We start from the raw sequence: 22,149 nt of genomic DNA, 5'->3' as shown, positions 1-22,149 counted from the left end.
AATTCGTACCGGCACCGGGAATCGAACCCAGGACCTCTCAGCTCAGCGTGCTGAGCGCTCTTTCCAACTGAGCTATGCCGGGACATGATACACGGCTCTGGCTGAACCCCTCTCGTAATGTTTTTTTACGGCCTTACTACCTGCATTTGAGACTATACAAGTCATATATGCAGGAGCGCATATTTAAATGACTTTATGGCCATATTCAACATCAGTTTGTGACAACTGCTAACAGTTAATACATCGCATATTCATTATGTATGAGGTCTCGCCCACCTCATTGAATATTACATGACTACTATGAAGTAGCCAATGTGTATTATTACTATATAATACGAGAAAAAGCATTACGAGAGGGGTTCGGCCGGCGCCGTGTATCGTGTCCCGGCATAGCTCAGTTGGAAAGAGCGCTCAGCGCGCAGAGCTGAGAGGTCCTGGGTTCGATTCCCGGTGCCTGTACGAATTTTTCTCGTATTAAATAGTAATAGTACATCTTTCAGTTAAGGTTCTCCTTTTCAGTGTGTTTGTTATCTCTAAACAGATAATCTTACAGTGTATGTTTGTCATCCGGAGGTTCTGCGTTCCTTTTTCCCTAGAGTTGGTGCTGATATTTCACTGGCAGTCGACAGCAGAAATACTTTTCAGCAGACTTGCCAGCGAATCAGGATTGGTGTTGCACCATTCGTGGGTGCTCGATTACACTGACCTCTAGCATTTGAAAGTGGAATTATATGCTAATGGAACGCATGAGTGCAGAAGAAATTCACTCATTGTCCATTCTTTACAATGCCTATTCGCTGAAGAAACTGTTGTGGAGATAAGTAGACTTTTAGCTGGAACTTATATTTTCAATGTTTCTGAATTATGTACAGGTTCCATCATTAGGACAAGTAGATACGATCTGATGACAAACTTGTATGTAGTTTGAATGTTTGAAATGTTGCCGACATTAAGTTCAAAGTCTGCTTCAGCATTGCAAAGATTTCTCTGTGGTTGGGGTCTCCACAGTTAGTTCCTTTTGCACTATGTGTGTGCTCAATATTAATTGAGGCTATCAAGTGCAAAACTCGCCTTATCCAGAATTTAAAAAAAAATGAATTACGTGTGGGATGTTGTACTTCTTGCAGCTCTCTATCTACTGATACAGTCGGTTTGTGCAAATCTTGTCTAATTCCTCTTCCATAGAGCTCAGAAAACTACTATTAAATGAGCCGTTCAGAGCAGAAGTGGTGTAAGTCAAAAATGGGTAATAAGTGTTAAAGTAAACATTCTGTAAAATACATCGCAAAGTAGCAATTAATATTCAATTTGTTTAAAACTGTTAGTAGTCAGTGGATAGCAAGAAGGCCATATTATTTGCTACTTTGCGCTGTATTTTACAGAATTTTTACTTTAAACCTCATTACCCAATTTTGACTTACACCACCTTTGCTCTGAACGGCTCAAATGCAAAACTGTCCATATCTATAACGGTTTTTCGTGTTTTCTGACAAATCACTTTACCTGGATAAGGTGAGTTTTGCATTTGATAGCCTCATTTGGTGCCTGTATATTTATTTTTCAGCAGTTCTGATTTATTTTAAAAAAATGTTTGTAATAGCATTCAGTCATACACATGTATCCAGTTGTTTCACGTGATTGATTGTCTCTGCATCTTTTTCTACTTCTAGCCTAATCACTCTATACTGCGGCTTTTTATGAAGTTGTGACTTCATGCTTCTCTTCATCATTCCAGTTCATGTCGTACAGCTGTAATTTTCGTACATAATGTACTGTTTTATGCAGTAATTTGTAATTCCTGTATTATTCTTTTAAAAGGTGGAGACATTAAAGGAGAAGATAATTTCACTAGAATTATCAAATGCAGAGAGCGAGAAGGAAGGCGACGGCGAAGTGAATGGAGGCGACGACGAAGAAGGGGACGGGGAGCCGCCTGTCTCTCCCGTGTCCCCGACTCCTTCAGAGGAACCCGCAGGCAGCAAGAAGCGCAGACGCAAACGTTCCAAAAGAGGAAAACACTAACTTAAACTCACATCATTGTATCACACAAGTCATCACTTTGAATGTCACAACAATGTGATAGGCATATCACGCTCTTAGTTTTGTGTTTTAACGGTGGTCGGTGTGGGAGTAGAACAATGTGACTGAGCTGATGCTATGTAATGGGTCCAATCAGTCGACCTGTGAGAAACTAATACATCACCTTGATTTACATCAACCGATTAGAAATGACCAAAAATAATCTTTTATATCTCATATATTATATAAAACTTTACTGTATTAAGCGATAATATATTTTAAAATGAACTTCCTTCGTATCTGAATCATCGAAGACGATTGTTCCACTCACATCAGCAGGTTAGTTGCAGTGATTGGCCCCCCTACATAACTCTCATTTTTTGTAACAAAAGTATTTTATATGTTTTTATTATATTTGACCCAAATAATATTTTTGATGGAAAAGAATGTTTTTTTACGAGGATGATCTGTTGAACACATCACAAATTTTAATGGTATGGGAATTTGAAACCTTATAATTTAATTAACAAATGATTTTAACACATTCTTCTAGAAGTAAATATTTAACCCAACATATTCATATTTCATATATATCTATCTATCTCATAATACAAAACAATTGTACAAAGTATAGCATTGATAGAGACATTATTTAATGAACTTTCGGGATGACCAAGTACCGTGGAGTGGAAGAGCCGATACCGCTGGTACTACATACAGTATTGCTTCAGTTCTGTGAGAGCGAAGTGTTGAGTGCTGCAGCTTCGGGTGTGTGGGGATTGCATGTACAGTGTAAATTTTGTTGTGTCAGTCCCATACCAGTATATAAATTGAACATTTTGATTTCATTTTCTGTGATGTTGATGTAGAGACACTTCATTTCCTGGTGTTTTATTAGTTGGACATATGTATTTACAGATTTTAAAGACAGATTGTTTAAAAATATATTTACAGTGATATCGAGATAAAGTTTTTATTGACGATGAAATCTCCTCATTAGCCTCCCTATTAGTGCATCGTAACATGGCGGCCTCCTTGGTCTTCGGAATTCTTCACTTTTAAGGTTGAAGGACGATACTGAATTCGGGCAGTGCAAGTGAAGAAGATGGCAGACATTTCAGGGAAGATGGATTAATTTAGATGTTTTGTGCAGCTATATTGTGTTGTAAAAGGAGCAGCTGTTACTTGATTGTACATTTCAAATGGATTCCTTCAACTGGTTTCTTTGCCAGCTGCTGCAGTTTGTGTCAACCTTGGTGCTATTTATAATGAATAAAATGACTATAACATACAAGACAAGCTTTCACAGATTCACAGTGAGGCTTGTACTCTTTCAAAACAACCTCCTCAAAGTTCCCAGCAGAGCTCATGCTTCCCCTTCCTGATCTCCGTGCTGGTGTGAATTGGATATTTGATGCAGAGCTGCAGAAGGGGAGGATGATCCTGTCGTGAAATGCAATGTGGGTGGGGAGGGGGGGTGTCTATAGAAGAGAATCACATAAATATGGGGAAGAGAGGAAGGAAAGAGGTGTGTTATGTATCAGCCAGAAGAAATACTGAAATTTATTGTAAAAGTAAAAGGAACACGATGCTTATCATCTGACACTACATGTTCTGTGAAGTAAAGGGTGTGGCAAAACATCCTCCCTAATTTAAAGTTGAAATAAAAAAACAGATGGATCAAAATAAGGAAACTTTATTAATATGGATGGTATCTTTACAGTGGGAATTTTCCATTTTTTTAATAGCATGTCTCTCAAGTGGTGTCCTTCATTATCAATGCATTGTTGAATGTGACTTCGGAAATTATGCATCACTCTAAGTTAGCATTTCTTGAGGAATAAGACCAATTCCTTCCTGTATTGCATTTCTTAGGTCTGGCAAAGTCCTCGGCCGATGTTTGAACACCTCAGCCTTAAGATGCCCCCATAGAAAAAAATCGCAGGGTGCAAGGTCCGGTGATCGTGCTTCATCACTAAAAAGAATCACAGCATCTTCAGCATCTGCATTACACATTTTCACTTATCGGGATGCATGAATCATCAAAATTTCCGATATTGGAGTGGACAGAACCCTCGTGAACTTCATGGAAAACCTCTACATAACACCGTGTTACTGTATGGTGCGCGGTTGGGATACTTGGTCCTTACTTTTTTGAAGAGGATGGTGCTACTGTGACAGTGAACTCTCAGCGGTACACTTTTATGATCAACAATTTTTTGGCACCAAGACTCAGTGCGCTGCAGATTGACCAGGTATGGTTTCGGCAGGACGGAGCCACCTCTCACATAGCTCAGATTTCTCTCAAGTCCTGAGACAGATGTTTCCTGGCTGCTTAATTTCTTCACGTGGCGACGTCCCCTGTCCAGCACGATCACCAGACCTTGCACCCTGCGGGGGCATCTTAAGGCTGAGGTGTTCAAACATCGGCCGAGGACTTCGCCAGACCTAAGAAATGCAATACAGGAAAAAAATCGGTCTTATTCCTCAAGAAATGCTAGTTAGAGTGATGCAGAATTTCCGAAGTCGCATTTAACAATTCATTGATAGTGAAGGAGACTACTTGAGAGACACGTTATTCAAAAAATGAAAAATTCCCACTGTAAGATACCATTCATATTAATAAAGTTTCCTTATTTTGGTCCATCTATTTTTTATTTCAACTTTAAATTAGGGAGGATGTTTTGCCGCACCCTTTATTTGGAATTATAGGCCTACAGGGTGAATTTAAATTCAACCGACAAACTGTGTTGGCTGATAGGAGACATCATTTAAATTATTTTGAGGTAGTAAACCTCATGCCAGAAACCCTTTGTTACTTTGCAACAGAGGATGAAAGTGTCCAAGGAAGAATTCGAGAATAAAATTATTTCCTGTAGGACATAATGTGTTCGCACTGTACCTCAACTCTGTCCACTACCCAAACAGCGCATCACATTTTCGGGCTGACGTATATACACAGATACCTTGATGATGCTTTTTGTGATAGATGAATTGGGTGTGGTGGTTCAGTATCCCAGCCTGCTAGGACACGTGATCTAAGCCCGTTAGACTTTTTTTGTGTGGGGTTATGTGAAGATTGATGTACATTGTGCTCCAGTTGCTTGTGGCACAAGTCATTGCTGCAGCACAAGAGTTAAGAGAAATCCCTGACAGCCCATAATTAGAAGGTGCAGAGATGTTACCACATGAAGAGGATCACAGTTTGAACAAAATCTGCAGTAATTTATTTTTGCTGGAATATTGTGCAATTTTTTTTTTGTATGTACAATTCTACGGTATTAAATATATTTTTTGTTAACTAATTATTAGGATTTGTTAAACTAATTATGATTGTGTTACAAGTAAAGTTAAAAATAAGGTGATAAAGCATAAATTAGTTTTCAAATAAAAATAATTAACACCCTGTATCTTGTGAGTAATTGGTTTCAGACCATTAGTTTCCTAACTACAATTGTTTAGTTGGGTGTCCTTTACAACTCCTAGATGTTTGTTGGTTGAATTTAGATGCACCCTGTAGAAAAAGAAGAACTGTCATTGTTTATTAACGAGAAAACCTTATTAATCATAACTATGCGTTCTTGAATGCCAAGAAATTATTATTTGGACAATGCCAATGGTAACCCATGGTACTCCGTCTGTTCCCATTTTCGCATAAATTTCTTGGCCCTTGGAAAGAGCTGACCATAGATTTCAGTATGATCTTTTCCTTTTCTCTATATTTCCTCACCCTTATCACTTGTTCTGGATGGTGACCAATGACAACTATTCTTACAGACCAGCCCTTTTTCTCCATTACACACACTCACTTCACATTCAATCCTCAAGAACAGATCTAACATACTGCATCTATTACCCAAAGAATGTCACAAGTATTCGACACCTGTGGAAACCTTAAAATTGTACTTCATTATTGTGTAAGTTTGTACATGTATCTTTTTCATACCGTGTTTGTTAATGAAGTTGTGAATTTTAAGCTATTCAAGCTGTAATTCTTGTTCAAACCATTGATCAGATATTTTGTATTCAATGGATCATGGAGAAAAAATGGGAGTATAAGGGTACAGTGCATCAGTTATTCATAGATTTCAAAAAGGCATATGACTCGGTTAAGAGAAAAGTTTTATATGATATTCTTAACGAATTTGGTATTGCCAAGAAACTAGTTCGATTAATTAAAATGTGTCTCAGTGAAACGTTCAGCAGAGTCTGTATAGGTCAGTTTCTGTCATGCGTTTCCAATTCACTGTGGGTTAAAGCAGGGAGATGCACTGTCACCTTTACTTTTTAACTTTGCTCTAGAGTATGCCATTAAGAAAGTCCAGGATAACAGAGAAGGTTCGGAATTGAACGGGTTACATCAGCTGCTTGTATATGCGGATGATGTGAATACGTTAGGAGAAAATCCACAAACGATTAGGGAAAACACGGGAATTTTACTGGAAGCAAGTAAAAAGATAGGTTTGGAAGTAAATCCCGAAAAGACAAAGTATATGATTATGTCTCGTGATGAGAATATTGTACGAAATGGAAATATAAGAATTGGAAATTTATCCTTTGAAGAGGAGGAAAATTCAAATACCTGGGAGCAACAGTAACAAATATAACTGATATTCGGGAGGAAATTAAACACACAATAAATATGGGAAATCCCTGTTATTATTCTGTTGAGAAGCTTTTATCATCCAGTCTGCTGTCAAAAAATCTGAAGTTAGAATTTATAAAACAGTTATATTACTGGTTGTTCTTTGTGGTTGTGAAACTTGGACTCTCACTTTGAGAGAGGAACATAGGTTAAGGGTGTTTGAGAATAAGGTGCTTAGGAAAATATTTGGGGCTAAGAGGGATGAAGTTACAGGAGAATGGAGAAAGTTACACAACACAGAACTGCACGTATTGTATTCTTCACCTGACATAATTAGGAACATTAAATCCAGAAGTTTGAGATGGGCAGGGCATGTAGCACGTATGGGCGAATCCAGAAATGCATATAGAGTGTTAGTTGGGAGGCCAAAGGGGAAAAGACCTTTGGGGAGGCCGAGACGTAGATGGGAAGATAATATTAAAATGGATTTGAGGGAGGTGGGATATGATGATAGAGACTGGATTAATCTTGCTCAGGATAAGGACCAATGGCGGGCTTATGTGAGGGCGGCAATGAACCTCTGGGTTCCTTAAAAGCCAGTAAGTAAGTGTAGGAAATAGCGTTGGACTGCATGAGAAGATTAATTCTCTTGAAGTTGTGCATTTGTTCTTCTTAAAACATCCATGAAATTCTCCACTTTAACTCTTTGTATTATGAACTAGAAGAAGTTAGACCCATAAAATATAGGAGATGACAATAGCATTCACTTATTTCAAGCCATTAAGTAAAGGGTCGTGTGCACTTGTGTGTATATTTAGCAGTGTATGTGTAAAAAGTTGGTTTTTCTATCTAACCATTATCAACTGTACTAAGGTCTGTAATATAAAATTAAACATTACCAAAAGCATATATGTTTAAATACGTGCATAAACAGTACTACAAAGTACTACATGTTTGATTTCAGTATGTATGTATATATATCAAGCTCTCTCTTCTTACAGGTATGCAGAATAAAGGAGTGAGTGATAGTAAAATAGAGCGAGTTGTCAGCTTGATCTGAAGTGTTTTGCATGTTTTCTTACAGCATAAATTCGGGGATAATTTGAAGCTGAACATTTGGATTTTTATATACGAGTATATATAACTATTAGCGGGTACATGACTGTTCGTCATTCCCCCATATGAACTGGTAGTTGTGCAGACCAATTTACCGACAGTCATTGCCCAGATGCGCCATAGGAGGCTGATCTACGCTACACCCGATAAGATAATGATGGAGATTTGTTGGAATGCCACAGGGAACCGGTGTGCTACCTCGACCATGGAGGTCATAAATCAGGAGTTCACCAGGGATTGAACCAGGGTCATCAGGATTATGAGTCCTGCACTCTGTCCACTAGACTGCCATGACAGCTTGCATGTGGATTGTATCTCAAAGAAACATGGCAAAATGTTGCTTAGTCATCATCGATGTTCTGAGTTAACATTTTTTGTGTTACTGTTTAAATAAGTTGAAGTACAACAAATCCTTACAGCATGACGTGTTGTTGTTGTTTTCTAATGCCAGGCATTTGACAATAAAGTCATTTGACCTCTTGCACTCCAATATTTTTCAAAGATATTATCATGGTCAGCCACTGAAGCACAGATTTTGAGGTGTTCAGAATCCATTTCTTGGTTTGAGTTGCACAATGGGCAGTTAGGGGACTGATATATTCCAATTCTATGCAGGTGTTTGGCCAAACAATCATGACCTGTTGCCAATCTGAATGCAGCTACAGACGACTTTCGTGGTAAATCGGGAATTAACTGTGGATTATGATGCAGAGAGTATGAATTGACATTAAATTTCCTTTCAACAATCAAACACACCCACATAACAGGCAGAGAAGTTCGAGATGACGCCGTGATCTAGTAGGCTCTGAGGATGGTGCTTGAAGCACTGAAACAGCTATAAGCCACACAAATCTTACATAATTAACACGAGTAAGTCCACTAGTTAATCATTTAATTATATTCAAGTGTTAAAAGCAGTGTACGCAAGATTCAAAATGGATTACATTTTATATTAAGCTCACTTACAGAGAAACTACTTGAAGGTAATATTTCCTGGTCGACTTTTGCTGGTGTCTATTGACAACCTGCACTAACATGATTGAAGGTTGTCCTAATTTGAAGTCTCCATATTAATGCAATTCGGCAAGGTTTGAGCAACGTCAGCCAGCATTTGCTGTAATAACGGACTGCTGCACAGATTCAAGACATTCACTTTGTGAATATTTTTTTTATTTCATAAATGTAAAATCTGAATTTGAAAAAGCTTATAGCAACTGGTGTCCATCTTCTTGCTGCTCGCTGCTTCGAGGGGAATGAAATAAGAAAGCGCTAATAATGAATATATTTATAACAAGAAGCCACAAACATCCACAAATTCTTCACACAGAATAAATAAGAATATTAATGCATCGACATCTTCATTCACACCTGATTATAGTTTCTGTGCATTACCTCACGAAAAGTTGAAATCTGAATAGCAAGCCTGATCTATTGATTCCCTGTCTTTAAAGTATTAGTCCTGTGTAATTTGTCAATTTAAATACTTTGCATCTGAGACATGGCGCTGCACCAGCTTGGTGGTGGCTTACCTTGACAGCTGGAATCATCACTTCTTGGGTGCAATTATCCCTTCAAGCTGCGACTGAAACAAGCCAAAACTGAGTCAGTTATGTGTAAACAGCAATGCTCGTGAATTGTGGGAGGGGTCAGTATTAAACAAGATATCGAAAGTATTCAAATTAATATTGGCCGTACCTTATCTACAATAGTACATTACGCAACGAGCCTATAATGGTAGTAATTAAGAAGCTCTTATGAAAATTATCGCTTGCACTCATTTCATAATTTTCATACCAGCATCTTAATTACCATTATAGGCAAGTTTCATACGACTTTTTATGCTCGACCATATTTCTAACTTGAAATTATTCATAGGTATTCATGTTATTCTTATCTGACTGGGGAGCGGAACTGACCTTGTGCAATATCTCGTAAATTGTGAGATGTGCGCAGACGCGAAAGTATTGATTTTTTCCGAGAAACAGATGTCATTGATCTTGATATAATCTAGAGAGTAAAATAAACATTAATCTTGATATAACCTTGAAATTGATTTAGACATTGAAAAACGAGATGACAATTGAATTTATTTGTATATTATTTACAATTAACGCTAATTATTATAGTAATAGAACATAACCTTCTGTGACAGTATTGGATTTCCAGCCTCTGTAACGTTTCGCTAGTTGTCTTTCGATTGCATATCCGAGAATAATCGATACTTGCGCTTTCATATTGTTACAATGGTGTTTTCTGATTGGTGGAACACTTGAACTTTAATGAATAGGTGTACTTTAATGAGGTCCATTAAAGGGCTGATACCAGGTGTATAATTACTACATTTCGACATGGTCGAGCATAAAATATATATTATGAAAGTATTCAACCCTACTTGTCCATATGTCAGATCAGCTTAAAATGCTTTCTAGAAATCGATAAAGTGGTTGATAATTATATATAGATTTTTGAGTTCCTCCAGTAACAATCATTGGAGCATTTAAGAATTTGAGAATCTTTTGGTTCCTCATGGAACAATGTGATACATAAATAAATATTTATGAACATCAAAAAAAAATTTTTTTAATCAATCTCAAAACTTTCAAACATATTTTGTGTGTTTCTTTCTCCTGGATGTTCTTCATCCATCGAAGTCCCTATGTCGCTCTGAAGGATATAATAATATGACTGGTTCATTTGTCCGTAATTCGTGCTACAATGTCATATTGTTTAAATAAGTAATACAGTTCTTATTTTATGGAGTGTAGCTGTGACTAAGCAGTCACGGACAACTGATGAGGGGTGGTCAGCTTGGGGGTTGGGCGAAGGGCTAACAACCCATCACCATAGAAAACAGCTTGTTACAAATCCTTCAAATAAGCCTCGGAATGGGACTGATTCTCTGGCACAACCACTGTGGACTAAAGCAAGGAGATGCACTATTACCTTTACTTTTTAACTTTGCTCTAGAGTATGCCATTAGGAAAGTTCAGGATAACAGGGAGGGTTTGGAATTGAACGGGTTACATCAGCTGCTTGTCTATGTGGATGACGTGAATATGTTAGGAGAAAATCCAAAAACGATTAGGGAAAAAACGGGAATTTTACTGGAAGTAAATCCCGAAAAGACAAAGTATATGATTATGTCTCGTGACGAGAATATTGTACGAAATGGAAATATAAAAATTATAAATTTATCTTTTGAAGAGGTGGAGACGTTCAAATATCTTGAGCAACAGTAAAAAATATAAATGATACTCGGGAGGAAATTAAACACAGAATAAATATGGGAAATGCGTGTTATTATTCGGTTGAGAAGCTTTTATCATCCAGTCTGCTGTCAAAAAATCTGAAAGTTAGAATTTATAAAACAGTTATATTACCGGTTGTTCTTTATGGTTGTGAAACATAGGCTCTCAATTTGAGAGAGGAACATAGGTTAAGGGTGTTTGAGAATAAGGTGCTTAGGAAAATATTTGGGGCTAAGAGGGTTGAAGTTACAAGAGAATGGAGAAAGTTACAAAACACAGAACTGCACACATTGTATTCTTCACCTGACATAATAAGAAACATTAAATCCAGACTTTGAGATGGGCAGGACATGTAGCACGAATGGGCGAATCCAGAAATGCATATAGAGTGTTAGTTGGGAGGCTGGAGGGAAAAAGACCTTTAGGGAGGTGGAGACGTAGATGGGAATATAATATTAAAATGGATTTAAGGGAGGTGGGATATGATGATAGAGAATGGATTAATCTTGCTCAGGATAGGGACCAATGGCGGGCTTATATGAGGACAGCAATGAACCTCCGGGTTCCTTAAAAGCCAGTAAGTAAGTAAGTTCTTATTTTATTTTGTTTTTAATTCTTCAATCGATATGATAAATAGTTATATAATACTGGATATATCAACTATCAATATCATCGATAATGACTATAGACCACAGAATCAAAAGCAAATATATGGAAGTCCACATGAACAACAAACAAAACATGGCTAGCATTCAAGAACAAAATTGCAACGAAAATCACATTGACAGGGAAGATTTGAGAGTAAAAATGAGATATCTGCAACAAAACACATGAAGTTCATTTTGAGACAGTGACGGTAATAGAGACTTCAGTTCCATCCAAAAATATCATAATGTACAAATTAGGAAACGTTGTAAAAACAACTGTGAATATATTTTTTTTTATTTTATTGGGTTATTTTACGATGCTGTATCAACATCTAGGTCATTTAGCATCTGAATGAAATGAAGGTGATAATGCCGGTGAAATGAGTCCGGGGTCCAGCACCGAAAGTTACCCAGCATTTGCTCATATTGGGTTGAGGGGAAAACCCTGGAAAAAACCTCAACCAGGTAACTTGCCCTGACCGGGATTCGAACCCGGGCCACCTGGTTTCGCGGCCAGATGGTTTGACCGTTACTCCACAGATGTGGACGTGAATATATCAGATAGAACAATCATCATAAGGCTATAAGACTGTTGCATTTAATCATTCAGTAAAAATAGGATAGGAAAGAGATTCTATACTACTTCCGCCTGCACAAACTCAAACTTGACTTCGACCCCTGATTCTGAACCCAAAACACCACCACCTTGGCAATAATAGGCATTGATGAGACCGAAAGAAACTAAGCCACTGAGAGCTAACAATCGATGTTAAACAACACAATCTCTGATGAAGAGGTGCACGAAAATGTAATTTGGCTGCTGCAATACCTTTAGCTGCTGGTTGGTCTTCTTGAGGTACGTGATCTCTTCGACGTGCTTCTTATCTTCCGCCAGCTTCTGCTCGTTGGCCCGGCGCTCTATCATCTCGGCACGCGACCGCAGCTCCACAACTTGCTTTTCCAGCTCAAACTTTTCTGATCGAAGTGACGTCACTGCCTCTTCCAGTTCTTGTTTACCTTCCTCAGTCTGTTAATGACAAAATCAAAAATATATTAGCTCAGACCCTATCCACAGATCACAAAATTATGACGTAATAAAGTTTTCTGCCTGCTGTTAACTCCCAAGATTTGTGTGTTCGAACCCGGCCAAGGTCAATACAGATCCTTAGCATGACTTTCTTAGAGAGGAATAGAAATGGGGTTCCTGTTTTGTACATTTATGGCTGATCAAAATGCAGTCAATGTTTATGATAGTAATTAAAACTACCATTATGATCCACACTGTAGATCATATGTTGTTCAGTTTCGGTTACAAAACATTCCCTGAATGGTCAGACCTTTGACCTGTCTTAGAGGTGGTCCAGGTTTGAGTCTCAGTCAGGCCTGGGATTTGTCATTGAAAAATCCATAGTGACACTTATGACGTATACAAGGTCGTAGTTGGAGTTTTCCTCAGAATTCTTCCTTTTCCCCTTATTACGCAGCTACGTCATTTCATAACATTCTCTAAACACCTACTGGCGATGCACGGAGGGGGCTGGCTTAGACACAAATGGGTACACAGCAAACCTTAGTATAGTCAGCCAGTGTGGGTTTGGGAATGCGCCTAGCTTGAGGGTAAGCACAATAGATCTTGAAAGGTCGCAGTGCTGGGTCATAGTGGCCCCCCCTCCAGAAATTCAATTTCATTAGAAGCACTGATAAATCAAATAGTCGTTTTGTTTAAAATGTTTTCTATAGGTTTTAATTTCTCATTACAGAATGTTTTGTGGTGCTGCAAAAAAAATGTTTCGAAATTTTCGTGAAAATGCATAGTTTTCAGCATCCCTAAGGCCAAGAAAAGTGGGTTTGTGCATGTCCTCTGTGTTAAACAATTTCTCCTACATAATACTCAGGTTTTCTTATCATGCAATATCAAAAAGTTAATTTTGAAATGACGATCAGAATCTAAATTTGCTAAAAATGTAATGTGTATTTACTTGAACTGAAGACTGGTCACTGATGACATACTTACGCTTGCAATGAAACAAATTGTGGGGCTTGGGTTATTGATATAATGCTGAGCAGTACGGAATAGAACAAAATAGACTGCTACTTTTCTGTAGATATTGTACTCTAAGAATTCCTGTTCGTATCTCTTCTCAGTAATTTAAAACTCACTCAGTCTTTCATGCGAAAGGAAAAAGAATCAAAAGTTACAAAATTATCTACGTACTCTTGGTGTCACAAGTAAAGAACCTTCGTTCCAGGGTTGGGTTCAGCAAGCCATAAATCTGACTGGCATGCTCCCCCAATTATTGAAACCGTGAATAAAGATACCGCCAGGAGACTGCCGAGAATGCTGTGTTGTGAATTTTCCATTTTTGAAAGAATATCCCTGCCACTGCATTACGGTTTAAGTTGTATCTTAGTAACAGCGCGCTGTGGTTGTCAGCAGTACGCTGGTGAATTTACAATGTTTAATTTCTTTTGGCCGTGGATAACTACAATAATAATAGTGAAGTGCCTCCACAGCCACAACCAGGGCCTTCTTCTGAAATTACTCCGACTAAGCGTACTTATAGTACAAAATGTTAAGAATCGATTTTACACATGATCTTGTGTGACAAACAGTGTACGAGTGCTACAAGAGACCGACAGTAGAGTCCATAATGCATGCTATGCATGAGAAAAGTAGTGGCACTGACTACGAATTTCTTTATGGGAAAATAACTGTTCGTAGATTACTCCTAAGTATGGGGTTTTTATATAAGACAGTGCAAAGAAAATCCACTAGAGCTGAAGCCAGTAACATCATTGCCTGGTGGCACTCGTATCTCGAACAGATAAGACTTGCGTTTACAAGGCTACAATGATGTGTTTGTAGACGAAACCTGGTACGACATGAAAAACTGAACAGACGACTCCGAAAACTATGTGGTACCGATATTAGGTGCAAAGGATGACAGAATTGTTATTGTGCACTGGGGGGTTCGGTTTGGCACAATGAACTCTGCAGTTTTCGAAGAGTGTCCTGAAAATGCTACAGGAGCCCTCTGTAATAGTATATGACAATGCACCTTATCACAGTTTTCAGTGTTACTTTTGTGTAGCAAATAACTTTTAATAGAACCTAATCTTGTTTACTAAATTAGTTTGGCCTAGCCTATAGCCTATACAGTAGACTAAATATAAACATTTCAATGCACGATGGCACAAAAACAGATACGTATTGTTCACTTTTCTTAATCTAATGACAGACATGCTAACCACTCGATCGGTGATGACCTGTTGTAGTAGTAGTAGTAGTAATAATAATACACTATATTATTATTATTATTATTATTATTATTATTATTATTATTATTATGCAACTGATTTAATTTATCCGTAAATAGAAAGTACATTGAAAAGAATCCAATCAGTTGCAAAAGAAAATACATTTAGAGTCCAGCCAAGAGCAAACATGGCAACAGCTGAAAGTTTTAGCAAGACAACTTCCCCTAACTGACCTGTCAATCACTGTCATCTGTGTAGAAGTGGTATGAGGCCAGGGTTCTTTACTTGTGGAGCCGAGAGTAATCACAATTTTATCTTCAATTTCAGAAAGCCTTAAGTTTTATATTTATAATTTGAGGAGTGAAATGTTAAAGTCATTGTAATGTTAATTTATGAGCACCATAGTTATGAAATAATGATTACTGAAAGAATCAAACACACTTCCAGAAGTACAAACACTTGCTAAATTAAAAGTGCCAAAGGTGATATTTTATACATCTTGATTACACATCTTTTAACACACCTTTTTTTACATGTTTCGACCTATTTATGGGTCATCCTCAGAACTGGTCGTTGTTGGTCTTGGCCAAAGTACGTTAGAATTTAACACAAGAAAGTCTTATCATACATATTCCGAGGTGATATTTTAATAAGAATCTGAAGCATTTGATCGTATTGAAGTTTTAATGCATTTTATAGAACAGGGTGTGATTTTTCTAAATACCGTACATTCCTTTATTACAAACATTCCACCTGAGAAATTTACCTAGCTAAGAGGGTGGATGGCACACCTTTAAATTGGTCTGAAAAGAATGACATCTCTGACGTATACACTGAGCGAACAAGTTCAAGCTATTTGTGATTCTCGAACGTTTCAGTGAAAAATATCCGAATTATAAGCTTTGTGTTAAAGTCCATGAAGAAATGAATAACCTCTTTTTGTAAGGGAATTAAACTTAAAGTGTATCTATCTATGTGTGTATGCATGTGTGTATTTGTACATTTTATATTTATATTTTCTATTGTATATATATGTCCCGCACCGTGGCGTCGCGGTCTAAGGCATCCTGCCTAGGACTCGCGTTACGAAATACGCGCTGGTTCGAGTCCTCATGGGGGAAGAAATTTTCTCATGAAATTTCGGCCAGTATATGGGACCGGTGCCCACCCAGCATCGTGATGCACTTGGGGAGCTACGATAGGTAGCAAAATCCGGTTACGAATACCAGCTATAACAACTGGGGAGATCATCGTGCTAACCACACGATACCTCCATTCTGGTTGGATGATCGTCCACCTCTGCATCGACACGTGGGCGTGAAGCCAGCAGCCAGCTGGTCGGTCTAGGCCCTTCACGGGCTGTAGCACCACGGATTATTATTGTTACTGTATATATATATATATATATATATATATATATATATATATTGAGAGGTAAATTCAGTTTTTATTTCCTAAAATGAATTGCTGCCTATTGTGACCTGTCTGGTACAAACTTCTTATCAAGTATCCATATGCAGCCTTCAGTAGACATGAATGTCAGATCCTCTGCAAGCTAAAATTACGAAATTCGTAATCACATATCAGTGAAAAATAGTGGATAATAAATTTATATCAACAGTATATTTAAAAATTGATTAAACACATTAAAAGATAAAATTCGAAGAATCTCTCTTTTTTCTTACAAGTGTAGTACCAGTACTAATGGCAGAGTTTGGTTTGAGAAAGTATATGTCATATTCATGATATCAGTTTATGATATTGTCTATTATTATAAAATGCATTTCTGCTGCAACATGCCTTCATTCTTCAAAGTAAGAGCTCACCATAAGCGCCTTCCTGATGCCGAAGGCCACGCTGCTCTCGTACAGGATCTGGTAGGCCGCAATGGTCATGCGGATCTCGTCCCTGACTCGCAGCAGCAACAGTCCGCGCTCTGCACAGTTGATTGTCACTTGGCGTATCACTTCATCTGCGGCAAAGGTTTTTCAGTTTTGAAGCTTTAGAAAATTTCATTATCTGCTGTGATTGCAAAATCTGGAGGCAGAAGGTTCAATTTCTGGTGTGAAGAATGCCAGATAAGATTTATCTCCTTGCTATAGGTGCATTTGGTTCAGAGTTTGTCACTTGTCATTGTTGGTATGACCTTGTACAAGGCCACCCATGGGCCCTACCACAAACATTTGTCAGGGTCCTCCTCCCTCGCCAATATTTCAATGAATGTTGAAATTCCAACACTACTAAGGAAACTGTATTACAATATCTCCAAAAAGATGGAAATAACCCTTCAATAGTTGCGTACTTCTTAAAATTGTTGAAAACATAATTACTCTTTCAATATGTATTTAACAAAATTCTTCTTTCATCCATGTTGAATCTTTCGTACACTACTTTTAACACTTGAATATAAATAATTGATTAAATGGCGATCTTACTCGTGTTAATTATGTAAGCATGTGCGGCTTCCTAGACATCACCATAACAAAAGTTGACAACAAACACACCTTCAAAATATACAGAAAACCAACCACCACCACCACACACATACACAACACATCTAATCACCCCACACAACACAAACATGCTGCATTCAGGACAATGGTACACAGACTACTCAACATACCCATGAGCCAACAACACTACAATGAAGAAGTGAACACGATCAAATACATAGCACAAGAAAACGGCTACAATCCAAACATAATAGACAATATCATAAGGAAGACAAAACAAAAACTCAACAAACACACAAAACACAATACAAACACAAGAACACAAGAAATACATCACACTAACATACGAAAACAAAAACACACACAAGATCGCATCCTCATTCAGAAAACAGAAATACAACATAGCATACAGAACAGAAAACACACTACAAAGACATCTCAACACACAAACAAATAAATACAACCACACAGGCGTATACAAACTCACATGCGACAGTTTCTACATTGGACAGACAGGCAGATCATTCCAAACTCGATGCAAAGAACACATTAAAGCAATAACCAGAGGACACAATACATCTACATATGCCGAACACATAACTAATGCTAACCACACATACGATAACATAAATACAGGCATGGAAATCCTACACATACAACCCAGAAACCAAAACCTCAACACAGTAGAACAATATGAAATATGCAGACACACTAAAACACACCCTGATCAAATTCTCAACACACATCAATTTCAGAACACACACAGTATTTGACACCACATTTCAACACTTTTCAACAATCGAACGCACCCACACAACAGGCAGCGAAGTTCGAGATGACGCCGAGATCTAGTAGGCTCTGAGGATGGTGTGAAGAAGCACCGAAACAGCTGTAAGCCGCACATGCTTACACAATTAACACGAGTAAGATCGCCATTTAATCAATTATCTTCTTTCTTGTAAATAACAAAAAAGTTTTACGAATATTTTGTGTCTGGGGCAACTACCCCTGTACCCCTCCCCCCAAGCTACGCCATTGCTCTGGCCTCATGATGACAATGCAAGAAACATACACATTCCTAAACGGAATCAGATGAAATTACATTTATTTGTGGGAATCGAATTTTGCGTCCTGGATTTGTAGGTAGGAATCTAGCTACTTGTGCACCATGTCATTTCTCGTAGCTCACCGAAGCACTGAGTGTAAAGTTCGCGGCGTACAGGGCAGATGCCTGTCTCACGGGCCTGTCTCTGCTGCAGCCTCATGTCCAGCTGCTCCTGCAGGTTGATGACGTCCAGGCGGGTGGCAGGTGTGCTGGATACCTGCAGTACATGGCCACATGAAATATGTTTATTTTCTAAAAACGTACACTCGTAGAAAAGTGCGAATATTAATCTTCCTAGAGCATGAATTATTGGCTTTTTACCATCACATTTTCCTTCAGTGCTTTACTGAATTAACGAACCAATCATATATTTAAGATACTTTAGCTATCAGTAAGTTTTTCATATGCAGACGTAAAATGTTAAATAAAAAATTCAGAAAATCTTGGACCACAATTTTGCCAATCAACTAGACATAAGTATTGGATTGATATTTAATATTTATGAATTTATATACAGAATGGAAGTGAAATAACTCTGAAGATTGAAAGGGACGCTGTGGTGCACGTAAAAGAATAGAAAACCTATATTACGTTTTGTGATTAAATGCACGGTTATTTAGAAAATTGAGTTTGAAGTTTCAGCAGTCCGGTAACATCGCCGCTAACACACACTACTCGTGATACAGATGTAAGAGGTCAACGAACTCGGTGTGTCTCGATAGGTGAGCTGCTGTCTGCCAAGACGTTGCCACTTGCTCGCTTCGTGCAGTGGCTTGAATTTAGAGGTTTTTAAAATTAAATTTACACGAAAACCGTTCATGCTATTGAAAATAATAAGCCAAAGGGATAAATTCAGATTTTCTATCGATATGGAAAAATTAGCGATCCTACTCGCAATAGTTACTGAATAAGAGAGTGTTAAACATTTGGAAAAAAAAACTATGAACTTTCCACCAATATGATGTTATAGTTTTTTGTTACATACAACATGAGCTATTCGCTCTGGAAATCTACAAGGCTCACGGCACACCATGTAGACACAAAATTTGCATGCATCTTAATTGAATGTGCGTTTTAAACTTGATTCTTTCAATATTCTCCTCAGGTTGCATGCGTACGCATGGAAAATTGAACTGCGTAGCTGCAGCTTGAGCGAATTCATCGCGCATGCGTACGAGTGTACGACATTAAGAAAAGTTTCGAGCGGTCTATGGGTGAAATAATTGAATGCTTCGACCCAACTTGGATGTTGTTCATAAATGTTTGTGAAGTGCTAAGTAGGCCTAATTATAAATTAAATCCAACCCTTTGGAAGCTGAATTGTTTCGTGGGGACGACGGACATAAAGATCTCTCCCTCCCCATTCGCCCGCAAAGGTGCCCAAGCCATACAAGTAGTTACTTCTGTGTTATGCCCCAGATTACATATATAACAGATTGATCATCCCTGTGTTAAAATCGGTAGCACTTCGAAGAGAACAACCACCAGGATCGCCACACGTCCACCGTAAACGAACACGAGATGGCAGTATAGTCGCTAATAAACAAGATAGAAAATTGGCTCATAAATTGGAAAATAATCAGTGCCTCTAAGAGTTCCGTAGTAATTTTCACTAAAAGAAGACCGCAAGAACCATTTGAACTGAAACTTTTTGATGTAGTAATTCCAAATCAAAAAGAAACAACTTGTTTGGGAATACTTTTGGACCATAGACTTTCTTTTAAGCCTCACATGAATAAAATTGCTGCCAAAGGATATGCTATGTTTCAACGTTTGTATCCTTTATTCAAGTCGCCATCGCTGAGTTTGTGGACTAAGAAAACTTTCTATATAACAATAATCAGAGCTAGCCTCCTATATGCATATCCAGCTTGGTCATCTGTCAATGGGTCTCTACTGAGAAGACTGCGTGGTGTACAAAGAACAGTTCTGCGCACAATTGCTGGAGCTGATTACACAACATCCAATAAATTTTTACATGAAGTTTTGGACATAGCATCAATTGAAGAGTTTTCGGAAAATTTAAAGCTCAAATTTATACAAACATTGAAAAATCATCCAAATCCTCTGCTACAGAAGTTTAATCATCAAGCATAAAGAATAAAGCCCAAGTTATACCAGCCATATCTTTTATAAATGCATCATGGGTTAACATCAAGGACTGAAAAACTAGAATGAACAATTTCAAAGCGATTATAAATTAAAGAAGGAGTCAAAAGCAAGTCAGCTTGATCTCCGTTCATATAGACTTTCAGTGCAACAAGATGTTGGTTGGTTGGTTAAATGGGAGTTATGACGTGACTTCTTATGTAACAACTAGATGGCAGCATAGTAAACCTGACAAAAGTTGAATAATTTCGAGGGAAAATCGAACCCGGGACCTTTGGTTAAACGTACGTACGTACGTACGTACGTTTAACCAAAGGTCCCGGGTTCGATACCCGGCCCCGGAACAATTTTTCCCTCGAAATTATTCAAATTAACTTTACAGGGAGTTATTCCTGAGAGCTTAATTTGCTGACAAAAGTTGTTACCGTCAAAGCCTATAAGCCCGTATGCTTACCTGCTGCCTCCAGAGCTGGCCTTCCTCTTCCCATTCCCGCGGCGGCAGGATGGAGTTGAGTATGTCCTCGGTCTCCCTGCGGGCCTCGGCAGTAAGCGGCGGAGACTTCGACGGCTTCGCGAGAGGAGAGTCCCCCCTGTCAGCCAATGACTGCGGGAAAACAGTCCTCAATGGAGAATAAAGCTAACACAGCTTCAAAACCACGAAATGAAGCAGGGCTGTTATATTTTTGTGCGACGTACGACGTGGTCCTACTTAATATCTTGTTTTGTGTCTTTTGAACCGTAAAGACGAATACGTGCAAGCTGAATTTGGCGAGCGAACCGAAACATTCTATCAGGGATCGAACTCAGATCCTACTGGTATAAATTATCCGCTGAGCAGCTACGGCAGGCTCGGATCTCTCTGCCTTCGCGGTAAAATCTGGACTTCGAAGTCCTTCCAGCAATTCTGACGAAGAGAGGTAACTTTTGCCCCGCACGGAGTCGAAACCGCGTTACACGTCTTACGACGCCTTTTCCTACACTACGAGAGTGCGGGGTTCAGCGTACCGTACTTCCACTCATTTAAACACCCTGCTTCTCTTGTTAGACTATTCTGTTTCAATGTATCGCTAAGTAATTGAAGTCATAGTTTATAGCCATAGATGGTGTCACGTTTGTTTCATTCAAGACTGGTAATAGGAAATAAAATAATATGAACCCGTCTTTTTGACAAGATAAAAATAACAATGGCATGAACGAATTGGGCTGCATAACTTACAGTTACCTTAAGTACTGGCTTCTTTTCTGGATGCTTCGACACCAAAACAGGGTTGTCATACTTCACAAGTGTATTCGCGGGCGGCACTAACCGTTCCGACATCGTGCAAACAATAAATATCAACTTAAAGACGGTTTAGTACAGTTTCCAGTCGCCATCTTGTTTGTTGGCAACGTTGCTATGACGACAGTAATGAGAAATAATCATATAATTTTTTTTTCGACCATACTAGACGTGTTTTCTAGACATGGACAAAATTATTGGTTTTAGCGATAAGAAGAGAGAATAGATCGATCATTTTCAATGAAATAAGCGTTAGAGGAAAATCTTGATCTAACAGTAATGATGATGATTATGATTATTAGTAAAGATTTTGCCAAGACAAATGATAGT

General features: G+C 38.2%; 2 protein-coding genes across 7 annotated transcripts in view; one reads left to right on the top strand and one right to left on the bottom strand.

Annotated features, from left to right (window-relative positions):
- Window positions 1–3,318, top strand: part of scrib (scribble planar cell polarity protein) — a 308,579-nt gene extending 305,261 nt beyond the window's left edge. For all 6 annotated transcript variants that reach the window (XM_069836394.1, XM_069836397.1, XM_069836396.1 and 3 more), the window contains one exon: window positions 1,819–3,318. In XM_069836394.1, the coding sequence (XP_069692495.1) occupies window positions 1,819–2,022 (204 nt within the window). In that variant the 3' untranslated portion in view covers window positions 2,023–3,318. The remainder of the gene's footprint in view (window positions 1–1,818) is intronic.
- A 5,696-nt stretch (window positions 3,319–9,014) lies between these two features.
- Dnali1 (Putative inner dynein arm light chain, axonemal Dnali1) lies at window positions 9,015–21,907 on the bottom strand. The gene is made up of 6 exons (XM_069834280.1): window positions 21,763–21,907; window positions 20,995–21,144; window positions 18,516–18,648; window positions 16,700–16,845; window positions 12,445–12,642; window positions 9,015–9,302 (listed from the first exon to the last, which is right to left on the bottom strand). Exons 1-6 carry the CDS (start codon window positions 21,856–21,858, stop codon window positions 9,267–9,269), a joined length of 759 nt encoding a protein of 252 aa, XP_069690381.1. The 5' UTR covers window positions 21,859–21,907; the 3' UTR covers window positions 9,015–9,266.
- Window positions 21,908–22,149: the final 242 nt, after the last annotated feature.

The sequence above is a fragment of the Periplaneta americana genome, chromosome 9 (assembly GCF_040183065.1).
Source record: "Periplaneta americana isolate PAMFEO1 chromosome 9, P.americana_PAMFEO1_priV1, whole genome shotgun sequence".
Classification (NCBI taxonomy): domain Eukaryota; kingdom Metazoa; phylum Arthropoda; class Insecta; order Blattodea; family Blattidae; genus Periplaneta; species Periplaneta americana.
This window is presented reverse-complemented; position numbering and strand designations above follow the sequence as displayed.

Coding starts and splice junctions, on each gene's coding strand:
- Dnali1 (XM_069834280.1), bottom strand. CDS start 21,858: ATGTCGGAACGGTTAGTGCCGCCCGCGAATACACTTGTGAAGTATGAC. Junction 16,846..18,515: donor ACTTTACACTCAGTGCTTCG/GTGAGCTACGAG, acceptor CCTTTGCCGCAG/ATGAAGTGATACGCCAAGTG. Junction 9,303..12,444: donor AGACCAACCAGCAGCTAAAG/GTATTGCAGCAG, acceptor GGCTTGTTTCAG/TCGCAGCTTGAAGGGATAAT.